The sequence below is a fragment of the Ursus maritimus genome, unplaced genomic scaffold (genome assembly GCF_017311325.1).
Source record: "Ursus maritimus isolate PB19 unplaced genomic scaffold, ASM1731132v1 scaffold_1, whole genome shotgun sequence".
In the NCBI taxonomy this organism is placed as follows: Eukaryota; Metazoa; Chordata; class Mammalia; order Carnivora; family Ursidae; genus Ursus; species Ursus maritimus.
The window spans coordinates 4,660,871-4,676,655 of record NW_024423343.1 but is presented as its reverse complement, the minus strand read 5'-3'; the positions used below and the strand labels follow the sequence as shown (position 1 = coordinate 4,676,655).

The following is a 15,785-nucleotide window of genomic DNA, read 5'->3' as shown; positions in this document are numbered from 1 at the left end:
ACTGTGTAGGATTTGCTTATGCTTCCTGGCGCCCGCTTCTCTGGCTCAGCAGACCTCGGGAAGGGAGGCTGTGCTGTGACCTGATGGGGGAGTCCCAAAGCCTGGTCAATGAGAGTCCGAGAATCCCAGCGCAGGACCACCTGGGATCCTTCACATGAACCGGCATGTGGCAAAGTACTAATAGGGCCACCTCTGTTACATTTTTAAAGTGCAGGCATTTGGCAAATACCTCTGAACATATAGGTTCAAGTGTCAGATTGGTCACTCAGTGGCTTTCAGATAATCCAATTGGTCCCTTAGGGTCTGCGTCCTCGGGGTGGGGGGGGGGTGACTGTGATTTGGAAGAGGCTGATTATTTCCCACTCAACTAGCAGTGAAATTATACTCCAATTCTAGATGCAGAAGTGAAAATCGGCTCAGGAGCTCTCATTACTATTAACTATAATAAAAAAAAATGAACGAAAAACTGTGATAGCCCGTGGCAAAAAAAAATTAAGCCTCTCCTATTTTCAAGCTGGCATTAAGAATGTCATTTTACTTTTCGGCTCACACTTTTCTCTCAATTCCACTGAGATTAAGAATCAAAGTCACTCATGCCTTTTCGGGATTTAGAAAATGCTGTTCCTTTCTGGAAGTGTTGGTTTTTGAGCGTTTCAGAAGGAAACCTGAAGAAAACACACGCCCTTTTCTCAGAGGAACGCACTTTCACGTAGAAGTTTACATACAATTTCAGGGAGTCTATCTTCGGGGTCTCTGTTTCCTGGATTAAGGGCTTCTGTCTCCTCCGGAGCTCGGCAGCTCCTCACTTCCTTCTATCTTCCTCTCTCGCTGCCTTTCAGCGGGCACAGGGGACGCTCGATACGGACATTCCCACGATGACGACCTTATTCCGGACAGCAGCCTCTGGAAATTCACAACACTCACTTCTCCATCTTTGTGAAACAGGACAAAACTTCGGTTGAAAGCCCCTAAAATAATACAAGAACGTGGCTCAGTGGTTCAGTATGGAGCACCTCCCTGGGCCAGGCACGGGGTCACGGAAAGGCTGGGGGGCACCGCAGACAAACAGAAGCTTTTAAAGCTAATGGTCCTGTATCTGGGTGCCAGGCTCTTCCCAGGATTTAGCACGAAGTTGGGTGAATATAGAGAAGACTCTTTAGTATTCACATGATCATGTGCTCAGGACAGATAAAATCCATTTAAAATAGTTCCAAATGGTTTAACATATGGCTTGAAAAATAACAAAGAGAAAGGAGTTGTAAGGATGGATTGCATAGCGCTCCTTTTCTGGCTCCTAAAGCCAACGTGAGGTCCACACGGCTGACTTGTCAGGCAAATGGCGTAACTTTGGTGCTGAAAGCACATTTGCAAAGATGGCTATTGGCTTGCAGAGATGTGCCCCTCATGCTAGCATTCCCCTCTATCACATGTTCTTGACAGGGGATCTCCTTACCTGCAATCCTTAACACTTTGAGAGATGGTTGGCAAACCAAAGATCCAACAGAAAGATAATTCTTTTACTGCTGAATTTTGAGAAATCTTTATAGATTCTAGATGCAAATATTTTCTCCCAGTTCCTAGCTTGTCTTTTCATCCTCTTCACAGAGCAGAAGTTTTTTATTGTGATGAAGTGCAATTTATCAATCATTCCTTCTACGGATACTTTTGGTGTCCAGTGTAAGAACTGTTTGCTTAGCCCTAGATCCTGAAGATTCCCCCCCTCTTTTTACCTAAAGATTTTATGGTTTTACATGTGAGTCCATGATCCACGTTGAGTTGACTTTTGTATAAGGTACAAGATAGACATTCTTTTTCTTGTCTAGGGGATGAAAAGATTAATTCTTGGAAGCCCATCTTGAAGCTGTTTATGGTGCTTGTATGCTTTCCCTGTGCTAGCTCTGGTGAAGAGGAAAACCCCTAGACGGATCTCTTTGCTTCTGTCCTTCCGCATCTCAGGATAGAGGGTCTCTGGATGGGTTCAGATACGAAACTGAAAACTTTCATGCTTTCACTGTTAAATTGTTTGCAAAGTTTTTTGATGAAATAGTCAAATGAATGTAAGATTACCAGCCAGGGTTATTTTATTTTATTTTATTTTATTTTATTTTATTTATTTATTTATTTTTTTTTTTGAGAGTGAGCACACGCACGCGAGCAGGGTTGGGGGGTGGAGAGGGGCAGCAGGAGACCAAGAGAGCGGATCTTAAGCAGACTTCCCGCTGAGCACAGGGCCTGACTCAGGGCTCGATCTCATGACCTTGAGATCATGACCTGAGCTGAAATCAAGAGTCAGACGCCCAATTGAGACACCCAGGTGCCCCCTACAGTTATTTTATTTTAAAATGTTGTGCACAATTAGAGAGACCCTCTCTTTTCTCATGCTGCCAGCCCCATAGTAAATTTGAAATCCAAGCAGGGACACCGAAACCTACAAGTTTTCACCCTTAAACTTCCTTCCAGTCACCTCCAGGTTCAAACGTCTCAAGACTCCACAGGGACACTCATTAATCCTCAGAGTCCTGAATAAACAGAGTGTCTAAGAGGAGCTCCCCACTGCTGTGCTAGGGTCAGGGGGTGAGATGTTTTGGGCAGGTCACTCTGAGACACATTTATGGAGATAGGGGGGAACCCAGGAAGGGGTTGAGGTGGGAGGGTAAGCAGTCATAAAAGGGTGACCGTGGGTCTCTGTGAGCTAGGGGAGGGTGTTACCCTACTGCTGACTATGAGCCCAGATCTTCATACCACCAGTTGGATGTATCTTTCCTTCTTCATTATTTTCAGAAAAAATCAACAAGGTAAACAGAACTCACTTGCTGCGATCTTGACCTTGTGAATGACGTTTGGCTTTAAACGCATCCTCCCGTGTGCATGGATACAAACTTCTGAGGTGCTTTGACCCCTGGCTCACACTTGTCCTTGGGTGGGACCTCGGCTTGCATTGACCCTGCTTCTCATGGTGCGTCTCATGGTGCTCCCAGCCTGGACCTGTCTCCCTGTCTTGGTCACTTCCTTACCCACAGGCCATCCCAACCATGGCCGCAAACCACAAACCTTAGACTATAACTCACGCAATGCAAGTCTGCTCAAGTCACCACCCCCAGGATGACCCTTGACTTCTCCAGAAGGTTCTCCCTCATCCATGGCTGCTCCAAGCTTTCCCGACCCCACATCATGCACCCTCCCTGGCGTCTGTCATCCCTGCTCTGAAGTTGTCCTCTGGTTCTCCGGCTCAGCGATTGCCTGGAATCCTGCCTGGAGTCCATGGTCCCTGTCCAGCCTTCTGATCCACTCACCGTCAGACCCCTGTCAACAGCCCCTCTGCGGCCACTTAGGCTCACTTGTAACCATCCTGTGGACTGACGAAGCTTGTACTCATGTGATATTTTGACAAGAGTCTATTTTCCATTTATGGAGGTGAGTGGAAATATTCAAATAATCCTCAGTTTTTTGTTTTTAATATGAGGTCTTTCCCAAGTTTTCTGACTATATATGGACTAGAAATCGAGAAATGATGAAGTTTATAAAAATACCTGAAAGATAATCCCACAGCTACGCCGCTGTGAGACAGCGTAAGGGGTGAGTCGGTTACACAAGCTAAACTAAACTAGTTTCCTCTCTCCCCTGCCTTACCCTTTAACCAGGATGAGTAATAGATGCCTTTTTCTACAGATTAAAATACCAATTCTCATACCAAGATTTCAATAGCTTGTCTTGAGAATGCTTCTAGATGCCTTGGGATTGATTCTAGAAGAAGACTTCTAAAAGTTAATAGAAAAGATAATCTGACCTCAAAGATGAGTAGCAATAGAATGTAAATATATCAATTTCATTAGAGATTACCATTTATGATCACATTGTCTCTGTGTGGACCTGCACTTTTCACGAATAAATTCAGTTCCAAGTAACTCTGAAGGATGTTGCCTTTCATTTGCAACTACTTCGTAAGTGCTGATGTCCTCAAACTTTGATTTCTGTCCCAACTGTTCATCATTACATGACTCTTTAATAGCTAGTTAATAAAATACCTTCACTCAACAAAGACCAGATTGCATAGCTGGTAATTTCAAATTTTTTATGGAACAAGCTTCATTAACAGTGAATTTTTAATTACCAAGTGTCAAACTCCCTAATGCATATTTAGAGGAAGAGAATGCTTAGAATAAAATTGAAATTCTTCCAGTTGTCCTTATTCGTTGGCACAGCTTCAAAATTATCTTGCAGAGTGAGGGGAGGGTTTTAAAAATTAACTATCAACTAAGCTCTCTTCTTATTTTTTTCTGCAACAAGTTAGAAGTTTTGGGGCGCAAGCAGAGCAGTAGGGGAACAGGTGGCCTCGTGGGTTGGGTTCCCTGGAAACACTCAGATGGAGGCCGTGATTTACTGGGAACACCACTCACAGGGATGGAGGGAGAGAAGCAGCACTGGGCAGAGAAGCTGGTGCCACTGAGCTGTGATGCAATTGGATGTGAGCTGTCAGCTGACCCCAAAGGGAGCCCAGGAGCTAGGAGAACCCTTCAGAGATGTCCCAAGGAGGGGGTTGGGTCTTTGTACCCAAACATGGCTATCCCTGGATACAGCTGCCTGGGGTGGGTGGTGGGACTTTGCATGGAGCGGCTCCTTTAGACCCAGAACAATTCCTGGGGAGGAATTAGGTGAGGGGTCAGCACAACACACCGGGTAGCTGGGGACGGAGGCGGACTGGGTTGTGCCCAGAGTGATCAGTAAGGGGTCTCTCTTCTCTTGTTCACAGCAGTGGAACATGGTTAAGGAGATGGACAAAGACACATGGGGGCAGGTGGAAGATTTCTGCTGATCATGGTGCAGAAGATGAGCCTTGCAAAAGGGGCAATTGCCTCCAGCTGGGTAGCTGCAATCGTGCAAGGGATTTTAACAAAACGTTGGCTTTCATCACAAAATGTCGGCTTTCATAAATGCAAGATGTTGCATTTATGTGGAGTTGGGGTATTTTTTAAAATTTAAATTCAATTAGCCAACCTACAGTACATCATTAGTTTCAGATGTAGAGTTCAACAATTCATCAGTTGCATGTAACACCCAGTGCTCATCACACCATATGCCCTCCTTAATGCCCGTCACCCAGTGACCCCATTCCCCCGCCCACCTCCCCTCCAGCAGCCCTGTTTGTTTCCTATAGCTAAGAGTCTCTCATGGTTTGTCTCCCTCTCTGTTGACTTCCTATTCAGTTTTCCCTCCCTTCCCCTATGCTCCTCCATTTTGTTTCTTAAATTCCACATATGATGAAATCATATGATAATTGTCTTTCTCTGATTGGCTTATTTCACTTAGCATAATACCCTCTAGTTCCATCCACATCAATGTAAATGGTAAGTATTCATTTTTTCTGATGACTGAGTAATATTCCATTGTGTATATATACCACATCTTTTTTTATCCATTCATCTGTCGATGGACAAGAGACTCATTTTAGACCCAAAGACACCTCTAGGTTGAATGTGATGGGGTGAAGCACCATTTATCACGTTAATGCACATCAAAAGAAAGCTGGGGTAGCAATCCTTATATCAGAAAATTAGATTTTTAAACCAAAGACTTTAGTAAGGGATGAAGAGAGACACTGTATCATACTTAAAGGGTCTATCCAACAAGAAGATCTAACGATTATAAATATTTATGCTCCTAACTCGGAGCAGCCAAATATATAAACCAATGAATAACAAAATTAAAGAAACATATTGGTAATAATACAATAATAATAGTGGATTTTGACACCCCACTCACAGCAATGGATAGATCACCTAAGCAGAAGACCAACAAGGAAACAAGGGCTTTGAATGACACACTGGATCAGATGGACTTCACAGATATATACAGAACATTCCATCCTAAAGCAACAGAATACACATTTGTCTCAAGTGCACATGGAACATTCTCCAGTATAGATCACATACTGGGTCACAAATCAGGTCTCAACCAGTACCAAAAGATTGGGATTATTCCCTGCATATTTTCAGACCACAATGCTTTGAAATTTGAACTCAATCACAAGGGGAAATTCAGAAGGAACTCAAATACTTGGAGGCTAAAGAGCATCCTAGTAAAGAATGAATGGATCAACCAGAAAATTAAACAAGAATTAAAAAAAATTCATGGAAACAAATGAAAATGAAAACACAACTCTTCAAAACCTTTGGGATACAGCAGAGGTGGCCCTAAGAGGGAAGTACATAGCAATACAAGTCTTTCTCAAAAAATTAGAAAAGTTTCAAATACATAAGCTAAACTTCCACCTAAAGGAGTTGGAGAAAGAACAGCAAATAAAGCCTAAATCAAGCAGAAGAGAAATAATAAAGATTAGAGAAATAATAAAGATTAAAGAAATCAATGAAATAGAAACCAAAAGAACAGAACAGACTGACGAAACTAGAAGCTGGTTCTTTGAAAGGATTAACAAGATCAATAAGCTCCCAGCCAGACTTACCAAAAACAAAAGAGAAAGGACCCAAATTAATAAAATCATTAATAAAAGAGGAGAGATCATGACCAACACCAAGGAAATACAGACAATTTTAAGCACATATATGAGCAACTATATGCCAACAAATTAGGCAATCTGGAAGAAATGGATGCATTCCCAGAAACTTGTAAATGACCGAAACTGAAACAGGAAGAAATAGAAAACCCGAACACACCCATAACCAGCAAGGAAATTGAAGCAGTAATCAAAAATCTCCCAACAAACAAGAGCCCAGGGCTGGATGGCTTTCCAGGGGGAGTTTACCAAATATTTAAAGAAGAACTAATACCTATTCTTCTGAAGCTATTTCAAAAAATAGAAATGGAAGGAAAACTTCCAGACTTGTTTTATGAGGCCAGCATTACCTTGATCCCAAAACCAGACAAAGACCCACCCAAAAGGAGAATTACAGACCAACATGGATGCCTAAATTCTCACCAAGATACTGGTCAATAGGATCCAACAGTACGTTAGAAGGATTATTCATCATGACCAAGTGGGATTTTTTTCCTGGGCTGCAAGCGTGGTTCAACATTCACAGACCAATCAATGTGATACATCATGTTAATAAAAGAAAGGACAAGAACCATATGAACCTCTCAACAGGTGCAGAAAAAGCATTCTTTCTTGAGCAAAACTCTCCACAGTGAAGAGATAGAGGGAACATACCTCAACATCATAAAAGCCATCTATGGAAAGCCCACAGCGATTATCATTCTCAAGGGGGAAAAACTGAGAGCTTTTCCCCTACGGTCAGGAGTTTGGGTATTGTCATTATATATTCACCATCCTCCTTTCTTGCCTGCTCACAATTCCTGACTCCTTGGTCCAATCATTTGTCCTTGATGATGTAGCCTGTCCCATTTCTCTCCTGAACCCACACGAGGAATGTGACCATGGCTGCCTGAAGCAAGAGTGGGGTCTCTGTCTCTGGACAGAGTCATGGATGGACCATAACCCGTAAGGATCCATTCTCCTGAGTCAATTCAGATCGGACTTTTGGTCAGCTGTGAAGGAGGAGCTGTCTGTGCAGAAATGCTACTTTAAACATAATCACGCTTTAGGATGATTCGAGCTTCCAACCCGAGCTCCATCTCCCATAGATGAGGTTTCTGCTGGGACAAAGCTGTCCTGGGAGCACACCTCCCCACGTGCTCGAAGGTGAAGACCCCTCCAGTTCCTGCCCCAAGATAGCAGCACCTCCTCTCTCACTGTACAAGGGGAGGCCTGGCCCAAAGTGACACTGTTTGAATTCTGATTTCCTTTGGGTAGTAAGAAACACTTCCAACAAAATATATCCAATATGTCAACATGAAGTGATAAATTTGAACAAACACACTTGGTTAAAGTAGTTATTATTTTGACTTTGCAGTGGTCACCCGGTCTCTACCCTTGAGGAAAGACGAGGGGGATCATTTATTTTGAGGGAAAAAAATTCAAAGCTATCACATATTTGAATAACACATCAAGTATCGAAGTCACTAAAACCACCTTTATCCTCATAGGTATTTATTATAAGTCCTAGAGAGGATGATGACCAGTGATGGAGCAACATAAAAAAATACGGAAAAACAGTTGGTGGAACGGTTTCCTAGGAAACGAATGACTGCAATCTCAGGAGATTTGAGACCATGCCACAGATTCAAAGCAAAAAAGCCCCTTAAAAGACAGTTTCTTCTAAAATTCCAAATTCCTTACCTTGGTTTTTTCCTTTGTGCCTTTCTTTTCCTTTTCTTTTTTAGGTTTCTTGGTTTTCTTGGCCTTCTTCTTCTTTTTCTTCTTTTTGTTTTTCTCCTCTTCTTCTTGGTTGGCAATAATATCTTCAGTAACCTGGCAAGACACACAAAGTAAGCATCACGATTCCATGGAGCCCGATCAAGACGAGGACTGCTTTTCCTGTCCGGAGGAAGTGTTTGTGCTGGTCAGTGCCCGCCCCCTCCCTGCTCTGCTCATCACTACTGCCGCCTCCCTCTGGCTGGATTCATCAGTGAGGCAGCAGTCGGATCTCAGGGGGCAGATGAGGGGGAGTTTGGACATTTCTGAACCCAGTTCCCTGCTCCCCACCCCCTGCCAATTCAGAGCCACTCTCATCCCCAGGGCTCCCGCGAATGTGAGGGAGGTCATGGTTTCCTCAGCGTCTCTGCGGCGGCCAGGGTGCCGGCCCGCCCTCACCTCTTCCCCGGTGGAGCTGAGGACACCCGGAGTTCCCTGCCTGAACTCCACACGACAGTTGCTCTTGCTCTCACTTTGCTTTCCCATGAAGGATCACGCATCTCTTCTCAGGGTTGGTTTCTTTCCCCTGTATTTTCTACAGTGACAAAACCTTACTTATGCTCCCCAAATTTTAAATATTTCTTAAGAAGTACCTGGCTCACATCGGATTAGCGTCACTGGAGAATTAGTAAGGGTTTGTAAAACACCATGTAATCTGTTCTATACAATAGATGTTTGCTGAGCTCCCACTTGCTGTGGCAGAGAGACTTCTGGGAGATGTGAGGTGGTAGAAGCTACGTCACGTCACTGGTCATGTGACCGAGGGAAGTGGCATAACATCTCTGGGACCTAATTTCCTTGTTTCATTTTCTAAAATCCAGTCAGGACTTCCATCCGTTGGGCTTCTGATAAGCCAAGCATGGTTCTAAGAGCCGCATAAAGATGCACTCGGTTACTGCTAAACGCAGCCTGGGGTGCGAGCTGTCCCCAGCCCGGTTTACTAATAAGAGAGCAGGGCACAAAGAGCGCGGTCTCGTGGCCACGGACACACAGCGGGTGAGTGCCGAGCTGGGATTCAAACAGACGCTAACCAGGACGAACTTCACAACGTAGAAAGAAAAGAGGCAAGGTGTGGAACAACGTACATAAATTTATCCTAGCATACAAAATGCATTTGGGTAAATAAAAAAAGTAACACTCTACAGTTTCAGGATAAATTCATATGTAGTCAAAGCACAAAGATATATGCAGGAATGACAAGCACCAAATTCAGTGCAGTGGTTACCTCTGGAGAGGAAGGTAGGCAACGAAACAAAAGGGCTAGTATCCTTTCTCTTCTACTACGTTGTACTAAACCAGCCTCCTGGGAGCAAGTCTACTTGTTTATACCTTGTTAGTGATTTAGGACAGTGCGGAAGTTTATTTTCTAGTATTATATACATACATTTTTTAAAGATTTTACTTATTTATTCAACAGAAAGAGAGACAGGCAGCGAGAGAGGGAACGCAAGCAGGGGTAGTGGGAGAGGAAGAAGCAGGCTCCCAGCAGAGGAGCCTGATGTGGGGCTCGATCCCAGATCGCCGGGATCACGCCCTGAGCCGAAGGCAGACGCTTAACGACTGAGCCACCCAGGCGCCCCTCTAGTATTATATTTTTGATATTTATACATATATTATTCTCAGGAGTTTATTCACACTTTTAAAAATATAAAAGACAGCTTTACCCTGAACAAATCAGGATATTTTGGTCCCATCTGGACTTAAAAACAACAACAACGTTATAGTCATTAGTCATGTGCCCCCTTCCCACTATCCAGAGGCCAACCTCCCCATGGCTCCCGTGAAGGTCTCGGTGGGGTGAGGCTCAGGAAAAGGGTGCTGGTGAGCCTAAGAGGTGACGTATGTGTTGTGCATATGATTTGGTAATAAAAAGCGTGTCTTTGGATGGAATTAAAAGTCCCTTGTCCAAGTGGCAATGTTTTCCTCGGGGATCAGGCTCACTTCAACTCATAGAGCCAAATCGTGGCTGCTCTGGACCTTTACGCTTGGAGCACTTAGGAAAGGTGAATACGTTTTTGCTCCTTGGAAGTTTGGAATCTTTCAGAAATGCACAGACCATTTTTAAAAAATGACCCGATGTGGGGCGCCTGGGTGGCTCAGTCGTTAAGCATCTGCCTTCGGCTCAGGGCGTGATCCCGGGATCCTGGAATCGAGCCCCATGTCGGGCTCTTCCGCCGGGAGCCTGCTTCTCCCTCTCCCACTCCCCCTGCCTGTGTTCCCTCCCTCACTGGCTGTGTCTCTCCCTGTCAAATAAATAAATAAAATCTTAAAAAAAAAAAAAGACCTGATGTATAAACTGTGAGTAGCTACAAAAAGGAGGAATCCTTATTTGTGGAACATACAATTCAGTGTATCTTGTAAAACCTTCTCCATTGTATTATTTATTTCCTCTGTATCCTTAGTTTATTAATTTAATACTTTGATAAATACATTCACGCGGCCCACAATTCAAAACTTACAAAAGATCAAGTTGTGAAACGTCCCGTTCCCATGCTGTGAGCCAGCTAGCAAGATCTGCTTTCTAAAGCAGCCCCGATACCTTGGAGGTGCTTCCAGAGACATCTTATATAGCTAAATGCACATATGCGTGCGTACACACACACACGCACGCGCACACACATGACTGTGTTACGTTCACCAACCACACTCTTGAAAATGGTATGCGATTGGAGTTTGTCTCTTTTTTAAGCCAATGTTGAATTTGTTTTGCTCTTGATTTTCAACTCTGGCAAATCTTCCGAAGTACACAAATATGTACACATGTATACACATACACACACGATGTCAACATAGCTTGGTCATTTTCTTGCAATGTCAGTGTCTTGTACACACTGTCCTGTTGTGCATTACGCTCCTCATAATGTCCCTGGCTTTCGTAGCAGTGCAGAAAGAGCGTCCTTGTTCTGTTTTCATGGGTGCACTTTAGATGATCTGGCCGTTCTCCTACCAATGGAATTAGGTTGTTTCCAATCGTCTGCTGTTACTGATAGTGCCGCACACATAAATGCTGCAACTATCATTTTGCAGGTGCCTGAGCGTATTTGCAGGATAAATTTCTAAAAGTAGAAATGCTGGATCAAGGGTATGTATGTACTTTTGTAATACTGTCAAACTGCCTCCGTTGGGCTGTGCCAACTCACGCCTCTGCCAGGCCTGCGGGCGGGCGCTGCTTTCCCCATATGCTCTGACACCGTGTGACACAGTCTGTTATGTTTGTCAACTGAACGGCTGCAGAAATAGTCTGTCACGGTAGTTGTCTGGGGTTTTTTAAGATGTCGGTGCTGAATTTATTTTGCTCATGCTCTTCAGCAATTGCAAAGCCTCCCGAAGTGAGAGGCGCACTTTATGCCCCAGGAACTCAGCCACCATATTTTCGGTAAACTGTACGGTCTGAAGGCCAGATCTGGCCCACCACCTGTTTTTTTTTTATAATAACATAATATATTATAGTTTTATTGAGGCATATTTTATATAGTGTATATCCGTCCATTCCAAGGGTGCGATTCAATCATTTTTAGCACATTTACCAAGTTGTGGAACCATCACCACCAGCCAGTTCGGGAACATTTCCATCACCCCAGGGTGACCCCTCAAGTCCACTGTCAGTCTCTTTCCTTTTCCTCCATTCCTTGCCAGGCCTCTGCTAATGTCCTCCCGGCCTCTGTTCACTTTGTGTGGATGTTTCCTGGGAATAGAATCATAACATGTGTGGTCTCTTAGGTCTGGTTCCTTTCCCTTTGCACCATGGTTTTGAATCTACCCATGTTGTTGCACATCTCAATTGCTTTTTCCTTTTTTATCACCAAATAATATTCCATTGCTGCATGCACCACAGTGGCCTATCCAGGCACCAGCTGATGGATATGTAGGCTGTTCCAAATGTTTGGCTATAATGAGTAATGCTCCTATATTTACGTACAAACTTCTTTATGTGGACACATTTTCATTTCTCTTGGATAGAGTACCAACAGTGGACAGCTGGCTCGTTTGGTACGTTCATGTTTATTTAACTTTTAAGAAATGGACAAGCGTTTCCCAAAGCGGCTGCGCCATTTTGCACTCCTACCAGCACCATCGCAGGGCTCCTTTTCCTCTACACCCTCAACTTGTGTTACTGTCTGTCTTCTTGATTATGGCCATCCCAGTGGGAATGAAATGGCCTCACTGCAGTTTTAAGTTTTACCTCCCTAAAGACTAATGATACCAAGCATCTATTCATGTGCTAATTAGCTATTCATATATGATCCTTTGTGAATTGTCTATTGAAGTCTTTTGCTCATTTTTTGATTGAATTGTCTTCTTCTTGAGACGCAAGAGTTCTTCGTTTATCCTGGATACAAATCTCTTATCAGGGATTCGTTTTCATATCTTCCCGCAGTCTGTTTTTGTCTTTGCATTTTCTTGATGGCATCTTTTGAACTGCAAAAGTTTTGAATTTTGATGAGGTTCAATTGATCAATTTTGTCTGTCAGTGTAGTTTTAACTTGCGTTTCTATGTGTGGGGTTGATCTTTTTATATGTTGAATATCTTTTATTATGTTTTAGACCCATTTACATTTTCTTTTCCGAGAAATGTCTGTTAATATCCTTTGGCTTTTTAAAATATTGGGTTATTGATCTTTTTTTTTATAGAGCTGTAGGAGCTCTTTATATATGAGAAAAATGATCTCCTGTGTAGTGCTTGTTACAAGTAATTATCCTACTGTGTCATCTGTCATTTGACTTCATTTGGGGTCTGTTTGCCATGCAGGTTAGAAAATTTTTGTGTGTATCATTTAAAATTTCATTTTTTTTCTTCTATAACCCCTGGATTGTGCAACAGAGGTAGAAACGTCTTTCCTACTCTGAGGTTATAATATCTCTTCCTTGGCCTCTTCTAGTTCTTTTGTGTTTTTGTTTTGTTTGGCATTTAAGTCTTTGATCCATCTAGAATCATTCTGGGGTGAGGTATAAAGAAACAGAGATTTAATTTTCTTCTTTTTTTCGGATGACAACCTGGTTATTCTAATCCCATTTATTAAATTTTCCCCCTTCCCCAAGAAAGGCGCGATGCCATCTTTGTTATGTACTAAATTCGCATATATATTTGGGTATATTTCTTGACTTTCTATTCTTTTCCACTGATGTGTCTTTCTAGTTATTTGCCTGTGCCAATGGGCTCTTAATCATGGCTCAATATTGCACGGCTACTTCCTTCTCATTATACTGTGTTATCACATTCAGAATTTTACTGGTTATTCTTGAGTATTTACTTTCACCTCAAGTTTACAATCAGGTTGGTCACCTTCTGTGTGGTCTGCCCCTGCCCCCAACATAATGCCATTGATATTTTTGTTTAGATCACATCACACGTGCAGATGACGTTTGGGAGAAGTGATGTATTTACAATGTGGAATATCCCTACCTAAGAACACAGTGTGCTTTTCCCTCTTTCCATTTCATCCCTCACACTTTTTAAAACTTTTCCTTACCCAGAACACACATTTATTATTAAGTTTGTTCCTGAATGCTTTATCTCTGTGTTGTTGATACTGTTGTAAATGGACTGTTTTGTTGTATTTTCTATCTAGCTGCTGTTTGTACACAACAAAGCTTTTGCCCTCTGTAACTCCCCGTCTTCCTTCTCACACCGCTTAATTTTCAATTTATTCTTTTTGCTTTTCTAAGTGTAGAGCATACCTGCAAAAAGTGATCATTTTGCCTTTTCCTTTCCAATTTCTATATCTCTATGTTCTTTCTGTGTCCAACAGTGTTCATAGATCCTAGCGGACAGCAGAGACAATGGCCATCCTTGCATTCTTCATGACATTGGTGGAATTATTTCTAGTGACTTCCATTAAGCATAATATTAGACCTTGAACTAAGAAATACTTTGTCATGTTAAAGAAGTATCCTTATGTTCTAATTTTTTTGTTTCGTTTTTATTTTATTTTTATGCATTTATTTTTTTTCCAGAGAAAATGTTTACTTATATTTTGAAATATGTCTACTCTTTGTAAACATATAGTATATAGCTAATGTTGACATGTTCTTCTGTTGCCAGAGTTTTGCAACATGATGCATCATAAAAATTTTCTCTTGGAAAATATGAAAAATACAAAAAAAATTATTTAAAATTTCCCATCCTGGAAATAATTACTTTTTAGATGCAGTTTACTTTCTTCCTGTATTTTTATACGCATAGACACGGAATTGCAGATTTTTCTGTAAAGGGCCAGAGAGTAAATATTTTAGGCTTTTCACACAGATGGTTTTGGTCACAACTAATTGTTTCGTTTTTAAAAATCAAGAATGGACATTGAATTGTAAAAGGCCCAACCAGCATCCACAGAGATGCACTCATGGTTTTCCCTTTTGGCTCTCTTTATAGGGTGCAATGTATTCACAGACATCCTCAACCCCAGCCGTTCTTGCAATCTGGACTAAATGCCGCTTGACTGTGGTGTTTTGCTTATTTAATGTGCTGCTGGGTTTGGGTGCTAATATTTCAGATTGCATATTTGGATTAATACTTGTAAGGAAGACTAATCTGTGGCTTTGTGCGTTGGGCCGTCTTTGGGAGCAGTGATTACGCTCACTTTGTAGAAAGCTTGTCTTGCTTGTTTTTTGAACAAATATACAGTTGACTCTTTATGTACAGGCTGTAATGGTTATGCTTGGTCTGCCTCTTCATCCTCCTCCTCCCCTTGGTGACAATTATTGTGACGTCCTGTGAGATTTCCGTGTGACCTGCGGCAGGTACGCTGCACGGGTCACCTCATCTAATCGTGACGTCGGCCCAGGGAGGGAGGTGCACAGGGAAGGAGTCCCCTGAGTGGCGGTTCATCCCCTCTACCCCGTCCAGACTCTTCCATCACTTGTCTTTACAGTCATGCTGCTTCGTGGCCTTCTTTGTCTTAGTTTAACATGTTAACCAGGACATCTTCATCTTCTTCTGTTTTTAGTTGACATTAACCCTACTTTTGAATGTTTCTCGTGTATACAATGTAGACATTGCACCAGCATTTTTTAAAATTTTTTAATTTTTTTATTATATTATGTTAGTCACCATACAGTACACCCCTAGTTTTTGATGTAAAGTTCCATGATTCATTACTTGCGTATAACACCCAGGGCACCATGCAATACATGCCCTCCTTACTACCCATCACCAGCCTATCCCAGTCCCCCACCACCCTCCCCTCTGAAGCCCTCAGTTTGTTTCCCAGAGTCCATAGAGACTATGGATTCATGGTTCATTCCCCCTTCTGTTTACCCCCCTTTCTTCTTCCCTTTCTTTTCCTACAGATCTTCCTACTTCTTATGTTCCATATATGAGTGAAACCATATAATTGTCTTTCTCTGCTTGACTTATTTCGCTTGGCATTATCTCCTCCAGTCCCATCCATGTTGCAGCAAATGTTGAGAAATCGTTCTTTCTGATGGCTGAGTAATATTCCATTGTATATATGGACCACAACTTCTTAATCCATTCATCTGTTGAAGGGCATCACAGCTCCTTCCACGATTTAGCTAT

The 15,785-nt window shown here is 42.4% G+C and overlaps 1 protein-coding gene across 1 annotated transcript in view; it reads right to left on the bottom strand.

Annotated features, from left to right (window-relative positions):
• The window catches only part of IQCA1 (IQ motif containing with AAA domain 1), a 165,754-nt gene that overhangs the window by 64,984 nt on the left and 84,985 nt on the right, over window positions 1-15,785 (bottom strand). The window contains exon 8 of the mRNA XM_008690299.1: window positions 8,195-8,326. Within this exon, the coding sequence (XP_008688521.1) occupies window positions 8,195-8,326 (132 nt within the window). The remainder of the gene's footprint in view (window positions 1-8,194; window positions 8,327-15,785) is intronic.